Below are 14,590 nucleotides of genomic sequence, written 5' to 3' on the forward strand. Positions count from 1 at the left end.
GCACGAGTGTTGCGATACGCCAATATAGCACATTTGTCGGCAGGCTTTAACAAGTGATAGCTAGTTGGACGCGCTAAATTTTTATTGTCTGTACAATTGTGAAAAATTTGGACGACGTTAACGAAATGTGGTCATAAAAATGTACATATTTACCCGTCTTTTATACTGAATGCCGTGTAAAGCTTTAAAATATTTGTATCGTAAATAATATTACCAATCATTACCGAAGATTTCTACTATAATTTTGATGGTCTACATTAGCCAATATCTCGTCCAGACGACAAGCACCGCGACACACTGCACAGAGAACTAGAATTAAAACACACATAGTGATGTGAATTGTTTTGTACCTTACCAGTGGGACACTGGCGGCCCATCGAACATTTCCCTTCACAAATGGCCCGCTGGCTCAACATAGTCTGGTATGAGTCCAACATGATGCGACACTCCGATAAGTCCCGGTCCGCCAGTGCTAGCGAAGGGTAACGCTCCTTCAGCCGTCTTCGCTCCTGATTTATAACAAAGGGGAGACAATTTATTACCAGCACCCTGTAAAATATTAGTAATTTTGCAGTTTACAGCGTATGGGATTGTCACCTTCCTCCATGATGGTGTATACTTGCAAGATGTGCGTGGTGAGACAAGACAAAATTTATATGTGTAACATTAGTTTAGGAATTAGAATTCTTCTTATAAATTCAGAGTTTGTCAAATAGGTCATATTTATAAGTTTTCGAGTTTGTAAAATATTATCCCTCGAAGTACTCAAGCGATTCTAAAAAATATTTAAATAATGAAAACATTAACTTAGAAATGTCACTGCATTATTATTTTAAATATCATTGATAGGCATAAAATAAAACATCGTCGAAAGTATGACTCATTGTTCGCAATTAATATAATCGTATTGAATGTATCGCGCCAATAATCTCAATGTTAATCATTCCACAACGTGCTAGCTAATAAACTTTATGCCTCGGATGCTGGGAGAACGCTACGTTAATTAACTCTCATGCAGCTATTCGTGAGCTGTTCTCTGTATTACGAACTCTGTGAAATCTTTAGATACAATAATTCTCTATTTTATTAGTACTAAATCCTAGAGCGAATAAATAAAAATGCGAAGATAGCTTAGTTAGAAACAGTCTGCCGAGAAGAAGGTGCGCACGTCCTAAAGCTAAGGCACACAATTCTTGCGAAAGTTATGTGTGTATTGTCTATCAATTATCGTTGATTTCAACGGTGAATGAAAACATAGTGAGGAAACCTACATAACTAATAATTCTACATTAGCATTTGAAGGTATGTCAAGTGTGCCAACCCGCACTAGGCCAACGTGGATTAAGGCGTCATCGCTCTCAGTAGTAGAAGAGGCCCGAGCCCAGCAGTGGTACAGTATATATTACAGATCCGGATATGTTCTAATTGGATAAATAGCACTATAAAAAATTAACACAAAAAAGGTAAATATCATTAACTTATATTATAGGGTCATCAATCAATTATGTTTCGAAAATAATAAATAATTGCCGTCAATATTCAATATATTTTCGAGGTGCGGACTGATTGAGAGCCGGTAACAATTTTTCTTACCTCAGTGATAATTACAAAAATAATGTTTTGAATGTTTAAAACCAATTAATACTAAATCTATACTAATATATAAAGAAGAGTTTGTTTGAAAACGCTAATCTCAAGAATTACCAAACCATTTTTTTTTCATAACATTTAAGTATGTCTTTAAACATTTTCGCTTAAAAGAATATAAAATAAGCGACAGTAGCACCGTTTACTTGATCGCGTTCAATGACTTATTAAAAGCTAAAAGTTTCTGAGAAGAACACAACGATTTGAAATGTAGGTCAATCGTAAAAGGAATATTTTCTACCCTAGTTTCTCCATATTTCAACATTTCCATTAGTTTTAATGGGTCTCTTTCATAGATTACGGACCTGCGACGACGGTCGTACCGCGTAGTGTACGATTTCAGTGCAAGTAAATATACATGACGTTGGTTTTGTTTGACATGCCTAAGAAATTAGGTTCTCTTGTGCGAAATGTGCCAAGGCACGAATTTATCCTAACTTACTAAATAAGTTATACGAAACGGAATCTGAATTTATACAACTTACTAACCTTTACTTGGCTGTAAGGGTAAAATACTTTTCCGAAATAATAGAAACACTGGATTCGTATAATTTTTTTGGTATAAAAATTGCCGTAATATGTTACGTCACGCACCATAACGTCGGGACGGATGACAATTTGCCTTTGCCGAGGGTCCCGGCTTTTAGAGGGTAGATGCTAGACTTATATTAAGTACAAAGATTTGTATTAGTATCGACTCCAGCATACAAGTTATACTTGAAAGTGTATAATAAAAAAATCCTACAATGTCTTCACCATATAACCTACTTGTACAATTGCTACGTAGTAATACTGAATACCGATAAAAGGAAATAATTAAACTGCATTATATAGACAGTGAATACATACACACATTACAGAAAAGAAAATCCGCCATTAAGAATTTTACCCCGCACATTTTATTTCTATTGTCGTTGCATTTGTGGGCATTCAGTATTCACAATAAATAAACGTTACCTTCTACAACCAGCTTTGTACCCATACCCCGTCAGAGACACAAAGTGGAACAGTGTTCCGAGATATTTATTCAATGTCTTTATTAATTTCAGGAAGTATATCTTCTTAGTTCTAACGAATTCATATATAAATTATTTTGACGTTAAGCGAATGATCTCTTTCATTTAACATATTATTGTTATCATTTTCGTGAATAGCGATATGCTACAGAAATACATTATACATATTTGTTTTACAATCAAAGTAACATAACCCAATTTAATTGTCCCTTTCTCACTTAACTCCAATATTCCCAAACTCAATTCATTTAATCAGAATTAATTGCACAATAAACATTAATCCAGTGATTAAATAAACACAAATGGCGTGATCCAATCAGGCACGTAACAATAACAAGGAGTGAAAATAGCAATATAAATCCGCTGAGTGTTTCACGAGATTAGATCGTTTACTCACTTGACACGAACGTATTTATTATGACATTTTAATTAAACTATGCATATCCGACTGCATAAATGTTATATGTGGACATGAGCGCCGGGAGGAGGTGCAAGCAGATGCACGTGCAACTCCCTGCCCAGAAACAAATCACAAAAAATATAAAACACTGAATAAATATGCTACAATGGGAACTATCGATCATAGAGGCTTTTTTATGATAAGTAAAGTATTTGCAAGAACCGCGTGTTTAGAATTTAAAATGAAAAATAAATTAAATTTAAAAAATAAAACTTAATTATATCACGTAGTATAATGTAGGTATGCATCTCCCTAAACCTAATCTTGCCGACGCCCATGTATGTGGACAAGGATCCTATTGGTTTAAATAGCTGCCACGGAAAATAATTACCTATTAACTTGTCACTAGGTTTATTGATTTAAAATTGAATTCACCGATAAAACAGGATGTAGCAATGAAGAGTTAATTATTTTGGTTAATATTAGAGCATATTACTTTAATTGAAACATATTTTTTTATATGTATAATATTAAGCTACCGCATCTTTAACGTTCACGATGTATCTTTATATAGGAATTTATATTATACGAAAATGATGTCCTAGAAAATTATGAAAGGTAAATTTGTAAAGCATACTGGCACGCCAGGCGACAAAACACGCGAAGTTTCTATTAACATAAATACCCGTAGGCCTACTTAATTTTTAAATAATAATTATGTTCAACGACTAATTTTGGTGTCGCAAATGCTGAGAATACATAAGGTTCCTATCGGAAAACAGAAATTTATGTATTAACAATGGGCGATTTCCATCGTCATGAATAAAGATCTAATACTGATTTGCATGGTTATACTTTATATCGAAAAAGGTAAAGACATTTCATCAATATTAGTTACAAATTAAAACAAAATACACTAATATACCTCAACAAGTTTGTAAGTTTCGAAGTCTTGAAGTTGTCTTTGGAAGCCTAGGTTAGGGTTGGCAACAGCTCTACCCGCTCTCACCACTTTCAGTGCCTCTCGCCACGTCAGGGGTGTCACTGACATGATGTATGCCACAGCGACGGTCACGCTGCGTGACATGCCTGCCAAACTGTAGACAAAAAATACGTTAAAAAAGACGTTAAGCTGACCCTATTCGGAAAACTTGTTGGAACTGTTCCGCATTTTGACATGATTACATCTACAGCCTTTTTAGATATTCAGGCCTCGGCAACAATTGAACTCGAACTGTGTGCGGCGTTGCCCTCGGTAGATTGTACTCATTCTTGCAACTGAATGGATTCAATTGCGAAAAAACGTTTAAGGTCGACGTCGCCATTGTACATACGTACCAGTTCCAAGTAAAAGTCAAATGTAAACCAAGTCGTAAATGAGCTTGACTTTGTTATAAATATAAAAAATAATGCTAAGCCATTGCTACTAAAGCGTGGCAGACACTTATTAATTGAATATTATAATATTCGTTTCCATATTTAAAAATCATCAGTTTTTATTACTATCTCAAATATTTGTTGCTCAATTTTCAATGAACAGACTTTCCCCATTCAACTAAAAAACGTAAGGAAACGTCCGGAATTTAGGTTCGACGATTAATCGAACATTATTGCTTATCGCTATTCGGTTCAAAAGAACAAAGAGCCATTTTCAGTGGTGGCACGAAACCTTTCAAAAAGGTCCAATTGAATTTTCCTTTACAAATAAATGATTTCAATCATTTTTCCGTCTGTGAAACGGAGCAGAAAGCTGTGATTGACACTTGACCGAGTGAGGTGACATAAGCATCAAATAATCTGGGGAACACATCAGCTAAGTGGCCCTACAGACGGCGCGCGCCGCGACCGTACAGTTTCAACTCGGATTCGCTTGCTAAGCACGTTATTCATGCTTTAGAAGGTCGCTGTAATTAAGCGCTACTTGGAGATAAATATTTTTATTACATTTCTTATTTTTATTATTCGTTGCTTGTAATGACGCATTTTTTCACATGGTTTCATATGAAATGATGTATCACCCGACAGCGAGCTCTGATGTTCCAGATATATGTATCCGATATTAATTAGAGTGCTCCAGTAACAGTAACGATAATAAAATGGCCAAATAATATTCATATGCATTGGTTGAACTATAGTTTTGATGAAAATCTCGTAGACAGACAGGCGAATTATATATATTACTTATAAAGATATTATTATTACTTTGTTTTAGATATAGGGAAGATAGGTTTCAAAGACAATAAATAGGCACATGAACATAGACGTACAAGTTCCAATTGGACAGCTGAAAGGAAACCTGTCTACATCGTCAAACTGCAATATGAGGTCTACGCGACACATTTTCTCACGTATGTTGGAGATACGATTTGGCTAACATTTTACGACCCGCCCTCTGCTCGACATCAATATGATCCGAATATACAGATTCGCATACACACTTTTTTTATTCGATATGATCTATGTGACACCTACATAATATATTGTGAATAAGTATTTTGTCCATACATTGGTTCTTACTCTAGATTTTATAGAATTCGATACTTATTAACACATTGTATTATCAAAATTGCCGTTCAATTTTCCAATAAAAACAATATCAGTGTAAAACATTAAAGCGTTCTGTCGTTAATAAATGATAGGCTGGTTTGAACAATCAACTTAATGAAAATGTAATTAACAATTAATTTTGAATGCTGCCAAACGCCCTAACGGTTTTATTTGTTCGGCTTTAGCCGAATATTTCAATTAGCGTAATTACATTTACATTAAAAGAGACGACAAAAACCGATACACACGTAATTGTTGTTTTGTTTGGATCAAATAACGTTATTTAAACACGAAATACGAACTTCCATTATAAGTTATGACGTACCTATGTACTTAATGCAATGCAGATGTTTCGAATAATGGCTCAACAGACAATATAATACAATAAACATTGTATCTATATACCTACTAAACATTATGCAATGAATAGCTTATAATATGAATACCATTTTTATAAAAACATTTAACTCGATAAAAAACACGATAAGCGCAATGCTTATGTTTACGTTGTCAAAATCCAAACTTAGCTTTGAAATCTGCGTTTGAAAACTAAGTTTGAATTATAACACGATACTACACTTCACTGCTCTCGTGGAGCACCAAATGTTAACTCTCATAATTCCCAGTAAATTCAAAAGCTAGAACCTAAGCATTGGCATAGAATGTAACAGTGCTTACAAACGTTTTGCCTTTGCGGCACAATTAAACAAATTGTGATACCTGAATAGCAAGTAATTAATTTTTATAATTTTTTTATAAAATTAAAACATTTAATACAAATTTTCAGGTCAGGATTTAAAATGCAAGACATAACTTTCCATTGTGTAAGACAGAGAAAATAAGTTTATGGTAATCCTCGATAACGTTAGGTCTGTATGTAAATAACTTCCTTTGCTTATTCAATAGTAAGTAGATCGCTTAAACTTCGAAAACAATTTCGAGTTTAGATACATAATCATTGAACATTATGCGCCTAAAAAGTTCTTTTAATATTAAAATATTTGCAGCTGTAAACTTTCCCTCAGATCATCCCTCAGTAAAATGTCCCATTTGTTTATTAATTATTTATAGAGACACCTTTCAACAAAGAGGAATATAAATATATTAGATTCATTCGTTACTGACCGTAAATAAGTGTCGTAAATAAAAATAAGCACTTATCACTTTCCTTTTGGTGACAACTTTCGTAGTCTTATTTATTCTAAGCAAATCTTATACAAATATGTTACACATAACTCGTATGGATTCTGGAGCAGCATAATTACAATAAAATGTAAATCATGCCTTACCATTTTATACAGAAATATGTAAATGAGCCATTAGTACGAAATCTTAATTACAGATTTGACCGAATACTCGAATTGCTGACAAAAATCAATTAACTAAACCTAGTGGGCTTTATTACTTCACATGGAAATACATGCAGCAAATCAATCATTTTCTAATTTCTGATGTATTATTACTAAGACTGATAATACTTATTAGTTATATTTTTTACCATATCTATGGGTTTTACTATTGTTTGTTTAAACCACAAAGAATATATTTATTTATTTTTATTATTATTATTATTAAGTAATTTAGCGTTATACTGGCTTATAGCATTAAAGAAAATACATGTCTAATTGGCATTAGGCGCGAGTCCGCCTAAACTTTAAGTACCTAGCACCGATTTATCCCTTCAGTCATGCTGCATTGAACAAGCAGTTTTGTTTTAAAGATATTAGTCAGCGAAATCACTAGGCATTAAATAACATTCAACATCCTCACTCAATATGTAAAGATTTTTAATTCAATGCTTCGAGAAATATTTTAACTCTTTATAGGCAATTATGCCATAACAGTGTCATGACAATCAAGCAAGGGACAAACAGGTCTCATTCTTTAGTAGAATAAAAACCTAAAATAATCAAAGGTTACATCCACTACGCATCCCTAAAGATAGATGTGATCGAAGCACATTTCCCTACTGTTCCTTATTCAACCTTGGCTGCTCATACTCACCAATGTATGAGAACATTTCCGTCCCTGAGTCGCGCTGCATGTATGAAATCGTTGCATAAACTAAAGTATTGCGTCAGGTTCTGATCTGGAGAATCTGACGCCATTATACATAGGTAGTGTTTGTCCTGCGAACAAAAAAATAAATTATTCAATTAATGCTATTTCAATTAGAGGCACTTATGTCTTGAAATACAATAAAATATAAATAGAAAAAATATCTGGTAAGTATAAATATTTCTTTATAATAATTTTATCTTCAGTCGGCTCATAATTGGATTGAAGGATAAATTAATTTGCAAATTGAAATGGTCTTGAAGTAGGGGAAAGTGGGGGGAAACCGGATAGGGGGTAAAAGTGGATAGTGGCAATTTTCATAGTAGGCATATTACTGTCGCGTTCTAAACCTCCGACCGACACTCATAAACGCTCGCTTAGTGTGGTTACAAATGGTGTCTAGGAAAGACTCTCATCGCGCCCGTTTATACGAAAAAAATGAAAATACAGGTAAGTGATCTATTATTTTCTAATGTTTGACATATTCTTATTGGTTTTGGTTATAAGTAAATACAATGTTGTATTTTTATTATAATATCATGGATATTTAGTCCATAAAAACTATATGAAGTGTTTTCCTGAGTTAAAAAAAAAGTGTTGGTGAATATTATTTCAATTATGGTACATGTGGGGTGAAGTCGGACGGGGTTGTATCGGATATCCGGTTTCACCCCAGTGATCGATGTTTCGATTTATGTTTTGAGTATTTAGTTTAATTATATATTTTTAGTGTTTTGTACCTATTAATCTTTTCTTATTTTTTGACAGTTCCTAAATATGTCACGGACCTACGTCAAAAAAGCAAATAGGCTGACATGCTTTTGGCAATTAATTCCGTTTTAGAAGACAGAATGGATATCTTTTGGCAGCGCTTGTTTATTATGTACCCAAGACTTTGAAATTTTTCCAGATTTGATTTTTAAATTAAAAAAATCAAATCAGGAAAATTTATAGACGAAGTATTCCGAAAGTGTCCTTCTAGTAAAAGTTCTGATATCAAAATGTATAAGCTACAAGTTGGTAAAAAAACGGCAAAGAAGAAAAAAAGGTTGAAAAGAAAGGCAAAGACTAGGGTTATTGGTAAGAAATCAAATAAAGAAAATAGTCAAGAGGATACAAAAATTTTAATTTGTTAGGAAAAATACAGACAAGCCTCGTCCACTGATGTATGGTACGTGGCACGGCATGCCTGAAGTAGAGTGTGGAGTGCCTCATGAAGGTTGTATTGGATCTTCTGCACCAGAGATATTATTTTTATATGCAAATATCGGGAATAATTAATATATTTTGATATTTTGTAGTATACATATTCACTTCGTTGATAAAATATGCGTATCCGGTTTTACCCATAGGTATGGGGTGAATCCGGAAATATGTTTTTTTGTTAAAACCAGTCCTACTTCTTATAATTATAATTGATCGCTGATATTTTTGCGCCAAAGGTATGTCTTATGTATGTACTACGATAAGTGATGCTGATTTTTTAAATATATAATGTTTTAACTAACATTTTTTTGTTCTTTTCTTAACTATCCGGTGTCGCCCCACTTTCCCCTATAGTATGCCCATATAGTACCTACACCTATTAAATGTGGAATGGACCTTTATCAAATCGATTTAATACATTTTTTTTTATAAGGACATAGCAAAGTGACCCACTACACTTAATGATAAGTGGAGTGGGGTCCAATGGAATGTCGACTGACCAGAGATGATTACCCCTCGACAGTTGACACAATTATGCCGGCCTGTTGGAACCGAATATACACAGGCTGATCCCGGACCGCGAGACACTTATGTGGGCCACTATGTTTTAACTCCGTGTAACAACACCACATATGATATATCCCTAAAATTTTACAGGAAAACAATGAAATATGTGAACCGTCAGTTGATAGGAGATAAAACTGGCAATAATCACGCGCAGTGCCCTTGCTAATGTAAAGGGTGTTTCAAAATCTCTTGCATTGGCGCAGATTGAAACAAATATAAGTATATTAACTTATAGATTAAATTTGTAAAATCGTTAACTTATAGATTTTTGTAAGACTACCAGATGAGTCAGCCCGCTCTTGACGAGCACCAATTTGTCACTAAGAAACTAATCACACTTCCTGGCAGAAGTAGAGATAGTGTGCATACTTTTAACTGTTCAGTCACACTATCTAGGTACTATCTACAAGAGATAGATAGCGTAAAGTTTAATCCCCGCCGCGAAACTAACAAACAACACTTCAGGTAACTATTAACTTGATGCCACTCACTGCTCTTGCGGACAAATTGTATCGAATGTGTTCCGTTTTTCACTGTCGGTAAGGTAGAGTTAGTTAGAGATGCCGTGTTAAGTGGAAAGTGATATTGGAATGTTTTAAAAGTAATTTCAGACTTTATATGCGAAAAATCTATTGTTGAAATGAGTTGATTTTTTATTCATATCCGTACTATGTGAAAAGATTAAGCTTCCTCCTAAGTTTGTTCGTTTTGTTGTACTCTGACACAAATGACCTCATTTTAAAGATACTTGCATAAAAGTTTTATTCGTTTGTTTATTTATTTTGGAATTTACATTATCCTTGAGTGTTCTAAAGCACACTTTTTTAACAACGACCTTTAAAAAAATACAGCTAATATCTACTAGTTCATTTTATTGAATAAACTAGTAGATATTTTACAGTTCGTAATTCACATCAAACAAACTTTGTAAAAATTAGATCCAAAATAGATTGCATTCATAAATCGCACTTACGTTTTTTCATAATGACTTATATAAATAATACTAACAATGATAAAAATAAAATAACACACAATTTTATTACAAATATTTACCACATCTAATTTGTGCATGATTTTGTGTAACAACCAAATTTATTTGTTAGAATTGAATAACTTATTCCAGAGGTTAACCGCTAAACAACCTCAAAGATCAAATTTACATGAATTCCTTAATAACATTCAAGTTAAATACAGATTAGGGGATATACATTTAAGTTAAAGTATTATTTATTTATCGAATCTTAAGCATGAATTGACTTAGGGTAAAAATTTATTTAAATTTCACTTTTTTGCATCAGATTAATAATTGATTAATGACGTTAACCCCCGGGATAGTTACGGTTATTTATTTATTTATATCTATACCAATATATAAAGCTGATGAGTTTCTTTGAACGCGCTGATTTTCGGAATTAAGTACTTAACTGATTTGGATTTTTACCAATAGGAAGCTAGATAACTTTTGAGTGCTATACGCTACATATCCACATATCCCGGAAGAACATTTTCACACGCAAGAAGCTCCAGGCAACAACTAGTTTTTTTATATCGCGAAATTACATCTAAAAATGTTTTTGGACTTATTTGGATCTTAGAATACTAATTAGAAGCTTTTTGTTGACTATTGCGTTTATTCACAAGAATTGCGATGACTGCCTTTAATCAACAAACCTACGTAACTGATATAATTATAGTTAATCATGGCTGAATTGTAAATCAATATTATTTATGTATATAATAGCTCCTTAGTTTGTAGATGCATACTTCCAGGCAATAATACATCATAAAAGCATTTCAATGCATTCTAAAGATTACCCTTTCTATTGTGTTTTATATTCTTGTTTGACAACTATAGCACACGCATATTGACGACAAAGAAAAGCCGTTCTGCACTTTACCCCACTTGAGCAACAATGCTTGGTCGCAATGACAGGTCCTGACCTGTTCAGTGTCCTATTGCAGTCTGTTGTAGCCTGTTTGTAGAGCGTCCTTGGCTCAATACAGGTTATAAAAACTAATGTTATATCAATTATACCCATATATAATCGCCGTGCAAATGCGTAGATAAATTGTCTAAACAAATCTTATTGAATATTATAAAAATGAGAATTTGTTAAGATGTTTAGTTTTAGTAGCAACTAAACGCAACTCTTGAATGGATGTAGATTTAATTCGGAATACACATAGACCATGATCACCATGACGAATTTTATTATCCCGAAAATATACATGGTAAGACTATTATTCCGAGCAACAATCTTTCTACTTAATAAATCATTGCCGACAATGGTTACTTTTGGGCGGAACCATGGGTTATTCTTAATCTATACTACGATAAAGAGGAAAAGTTTGTATCTTTGTTTTTTTGTAGGGGCTAATATCTGGAACTACTACCTACCGATTTAAAAAAATACTTTCACTAGAAGGATGCTACATTACTTCTGAGTGGTATAGGCTACTTTTTATCCCGGGAAAATATTTATCGCGGAAAACGTCATCACGCGGGCGGAGCCGCGGGCATAACGTATCTTATATAAAAAAAAAAACCAAATACTCAAATTACACCAAACAAAAAGAAAAGAGTGAAAACTGAACGCATGCCGGTTGGGTGTAGGCGGTTTAATATAAAACTCAGCTAAATAAAGTTCCGGCCGTCCGCAGCTCCGGACATTAAGAGATAGCGAAACGAGATAAACTCGCGCTTCACGATACTGTCTTCAGCAGAAACGACATTTTCTCAGCGAATAGCTTCTATATACTGTACGAATAACGCGACTCGGAACGTAATGCTAAAGGGTTTTGTATTTAGTGGCAAACAAACTGACCTACTTCATTTACTAAAATAAAAAATTATGTTCCCAAAACCCACTAGCCGACGAAAAAGAATGCTTTAAACGCAATTTATTTAATGTCAAGCCTCGTCTAGAAAAACAGAAAACTCGCGTTTTAAGGAGATTTATGGTCTGTCTGCCGTCTGCCTTTTATATTTTGAATTTATTGTAACACACACGATACCTAAAGTTGTATAGACATGAAATATTTCAATAGATAACCATCGTGTTAAAATAGTGGTGCGGCTGTCATAAGCGCGTTTTAAAGTTAATGTCACGCTATACTGCCGTGCTTAGCGCAAAATCGCTATGTTAGGGAAACCTTATTTCGAGATAATCGAAGTTTTGTAAATATAGTTTTATAGTTTTGTATGTAAAACTGAGATAGAGAAACTCTTTTAAGTTTTTTTTTTAACAAGTTCTAAACAAGATACCGTTATTTAGGTAAGTTCATTGAATAGGTATTTCTTTAAGCTGTCTGACGACATAAAAATCGAGATTATATATTTTTTTTTGAGATACCGCTTTCGGCTTAGCATGGCAGTACCTATATTAATTAGTCTTCTTGAATAGGGACTAAAAGTATAAAATTGATTATTTTTTGGGGTTCATGACATTATGAACCATTACAAGTATTACCATTTGACATTTTCGAAGCATCACTTTGCGGTTTTTAAAATAAACAAGTTATTAAAATCCAATCTCTCATATAGGAACTTATATGAACACAAGTGCGACGATGCAACGTTTCAATTTCATAATATAATGCATTTGTTGGTGCCGACTGCCGAGGCAGATTCGGAACGTGTTTTGGCGTAATAGAATTTAATAAGTACTTATCTGCTTAATAATAACGTCAGTTTGTCCGTAATTAAACCCTACAGGACGTTAAACATCGTAAATCCAATACGTGCAACTAACATTGTATTTACTGACCTAATATCATATTGTGCACAATAATTTTAATACGAGAGTGCAAACAAAACGTTATTGATATAATTCTTGATTATGCAAAACTAAACCTCTTTCCTTAACATCATTTATAAATATGCATATTGCATAATTCGCTGTACTTTGCATTTAGAAGCATTTGTTTTTCAGACCGTGTCAATCTTCAAGAGGTGGTCCCACACAGAAGTGCCTTAACAACAGCAACATTTAAATTAGTTCATTTGAATTTTCTCTTACAACTTTAATAAAGAATAAATTATATTCTTTGAAGTGGCACAAACTCAACTTTCAAATTATAAAAACAAATTTATGAAAATGGAAATAACTAAAAACTAAGACCCCATTCAGATGACAAGCGTTACACGCGCGTTAAAATCTATATAATTTAATCGGCGTGGTCACGTGCTGACGCGCACTTAGCGCGCGTTTGATATACAAAATATATTGTTAATGCACGTCTAACGCTTGCCATATAAACGCGTTCTTATTTTTCAACTACCTACCTCTTTCAGGTAACGTAGAAGTTCTTTTACTCGATAAAATAGGTTAAATTACTTTCTAAAAAGCTTTTTACCTGAAATTGAAAATGTAATCAACAAACCGTTCGACCTTTCGAAAAATTAATCGAACTGCGAAATACACGCACACACGCCTAGGCCTTTTATCTCCAAAGGGGTAGGCAGGCGCCTAAAACTATTACATTCTCTACTAGTTTTTGCTGGCAGCTTCGCCCGCATGAAAGAGTTTTCCGGGATAAAAGTCCCGTTATATATTTTCCCGGATTAAAAATTAGCCTATAGAACTCAGGAGCTTTCTATTATAAAGTAGCTTTGAATGTAGCTTTCTATTAGAGATTTTTTTTCAAAATCTTTATAATAGTTTCTGATATCAGCCCGTTCAAACAAACAAACTCTTCGACTTTATTATATTAGTAGAGATATAATAATCTATGTATGTTATCTACTTAATGGGTACCAAAACATCTATATTACCACTTGACACTAACGCTTTGTTATTGAAAGATGTCGGTTTGTGTGAAACATTCCTGACCCGGACGTGCCCGGCGCCCTTGACACACTAAAGAGATACCTCTTTCTTCGTATAAAATAACTACCAATTTGCATTTCAGTCATGAATCAAGGTCATAAATAACAATTGGATCTCCATCGTGAGAATGAATAATAGGTAAGTATTTTTTTTCTTGGTTATGATTGAACCATACTGATAAATAAAATTTTAAGCAAACATTTTTGACGGACTTATAAAAATATTATATGTCCGGATATTATTAATTTGTACTCACTCCACAATTTATGTATGTACTACAATGTAGTATGTATTTCCAGTTTTCCCCACTGTATGCAAAT

General features: G+C 33.5%; 1 protein-coding gene across 3 annotated transcripts in view; it reads right to left on the reverse strand.

Moving 5' to 3' along the window:
• The window catches only part of LOC115439997 (dual specificity protein phosphatase 22), a 49,569-nt gene that overhangs the window by 11,659 nt on the left and 23,320 nt on the right, over nt 1–14,590 (reverse strand). For all 3 annotated transcript variants that reach the window (XR_003938322.2, XM_030164107.2, XM_030164108.2), the window contains exons 3-5: nt 7,615–7,739; nt 3,989–4,160; nt 356–509 (exon numbers count right to left, since the gene is read on the reverse strand). Coding sequence is in view for 2 of the 3 variants with exons in the window: in XM_030164107.2 (XP_030019967.1) it covers nt 356–509; nt 3,989–4,160; nt 7,615–7,739 (451 nt within the window). In the remaining variant the exon portion in view is untranslated. The remainder of the gene's footprint in view (nt 1–355; nt 510–3,988; nt 4,161–7,614; nt 7,740–14,590) is intronic.

The sequence above is a fragment of the Manduca sexta genome, chromosome 15 (assembly GCF_014839805.1).
Source record: "Manduca sexta isolate Smith_Timp_Sample1 chromosome 15, JHU_Msex_v1.0, whole genome shotgun sequence".
Classification (NCBI taxonomy): Eukaryota; Metazoa; Arthropoda; class Insecta; order Lepidoptera; family Sphingidae; genus Manduca; species Manduca sexta.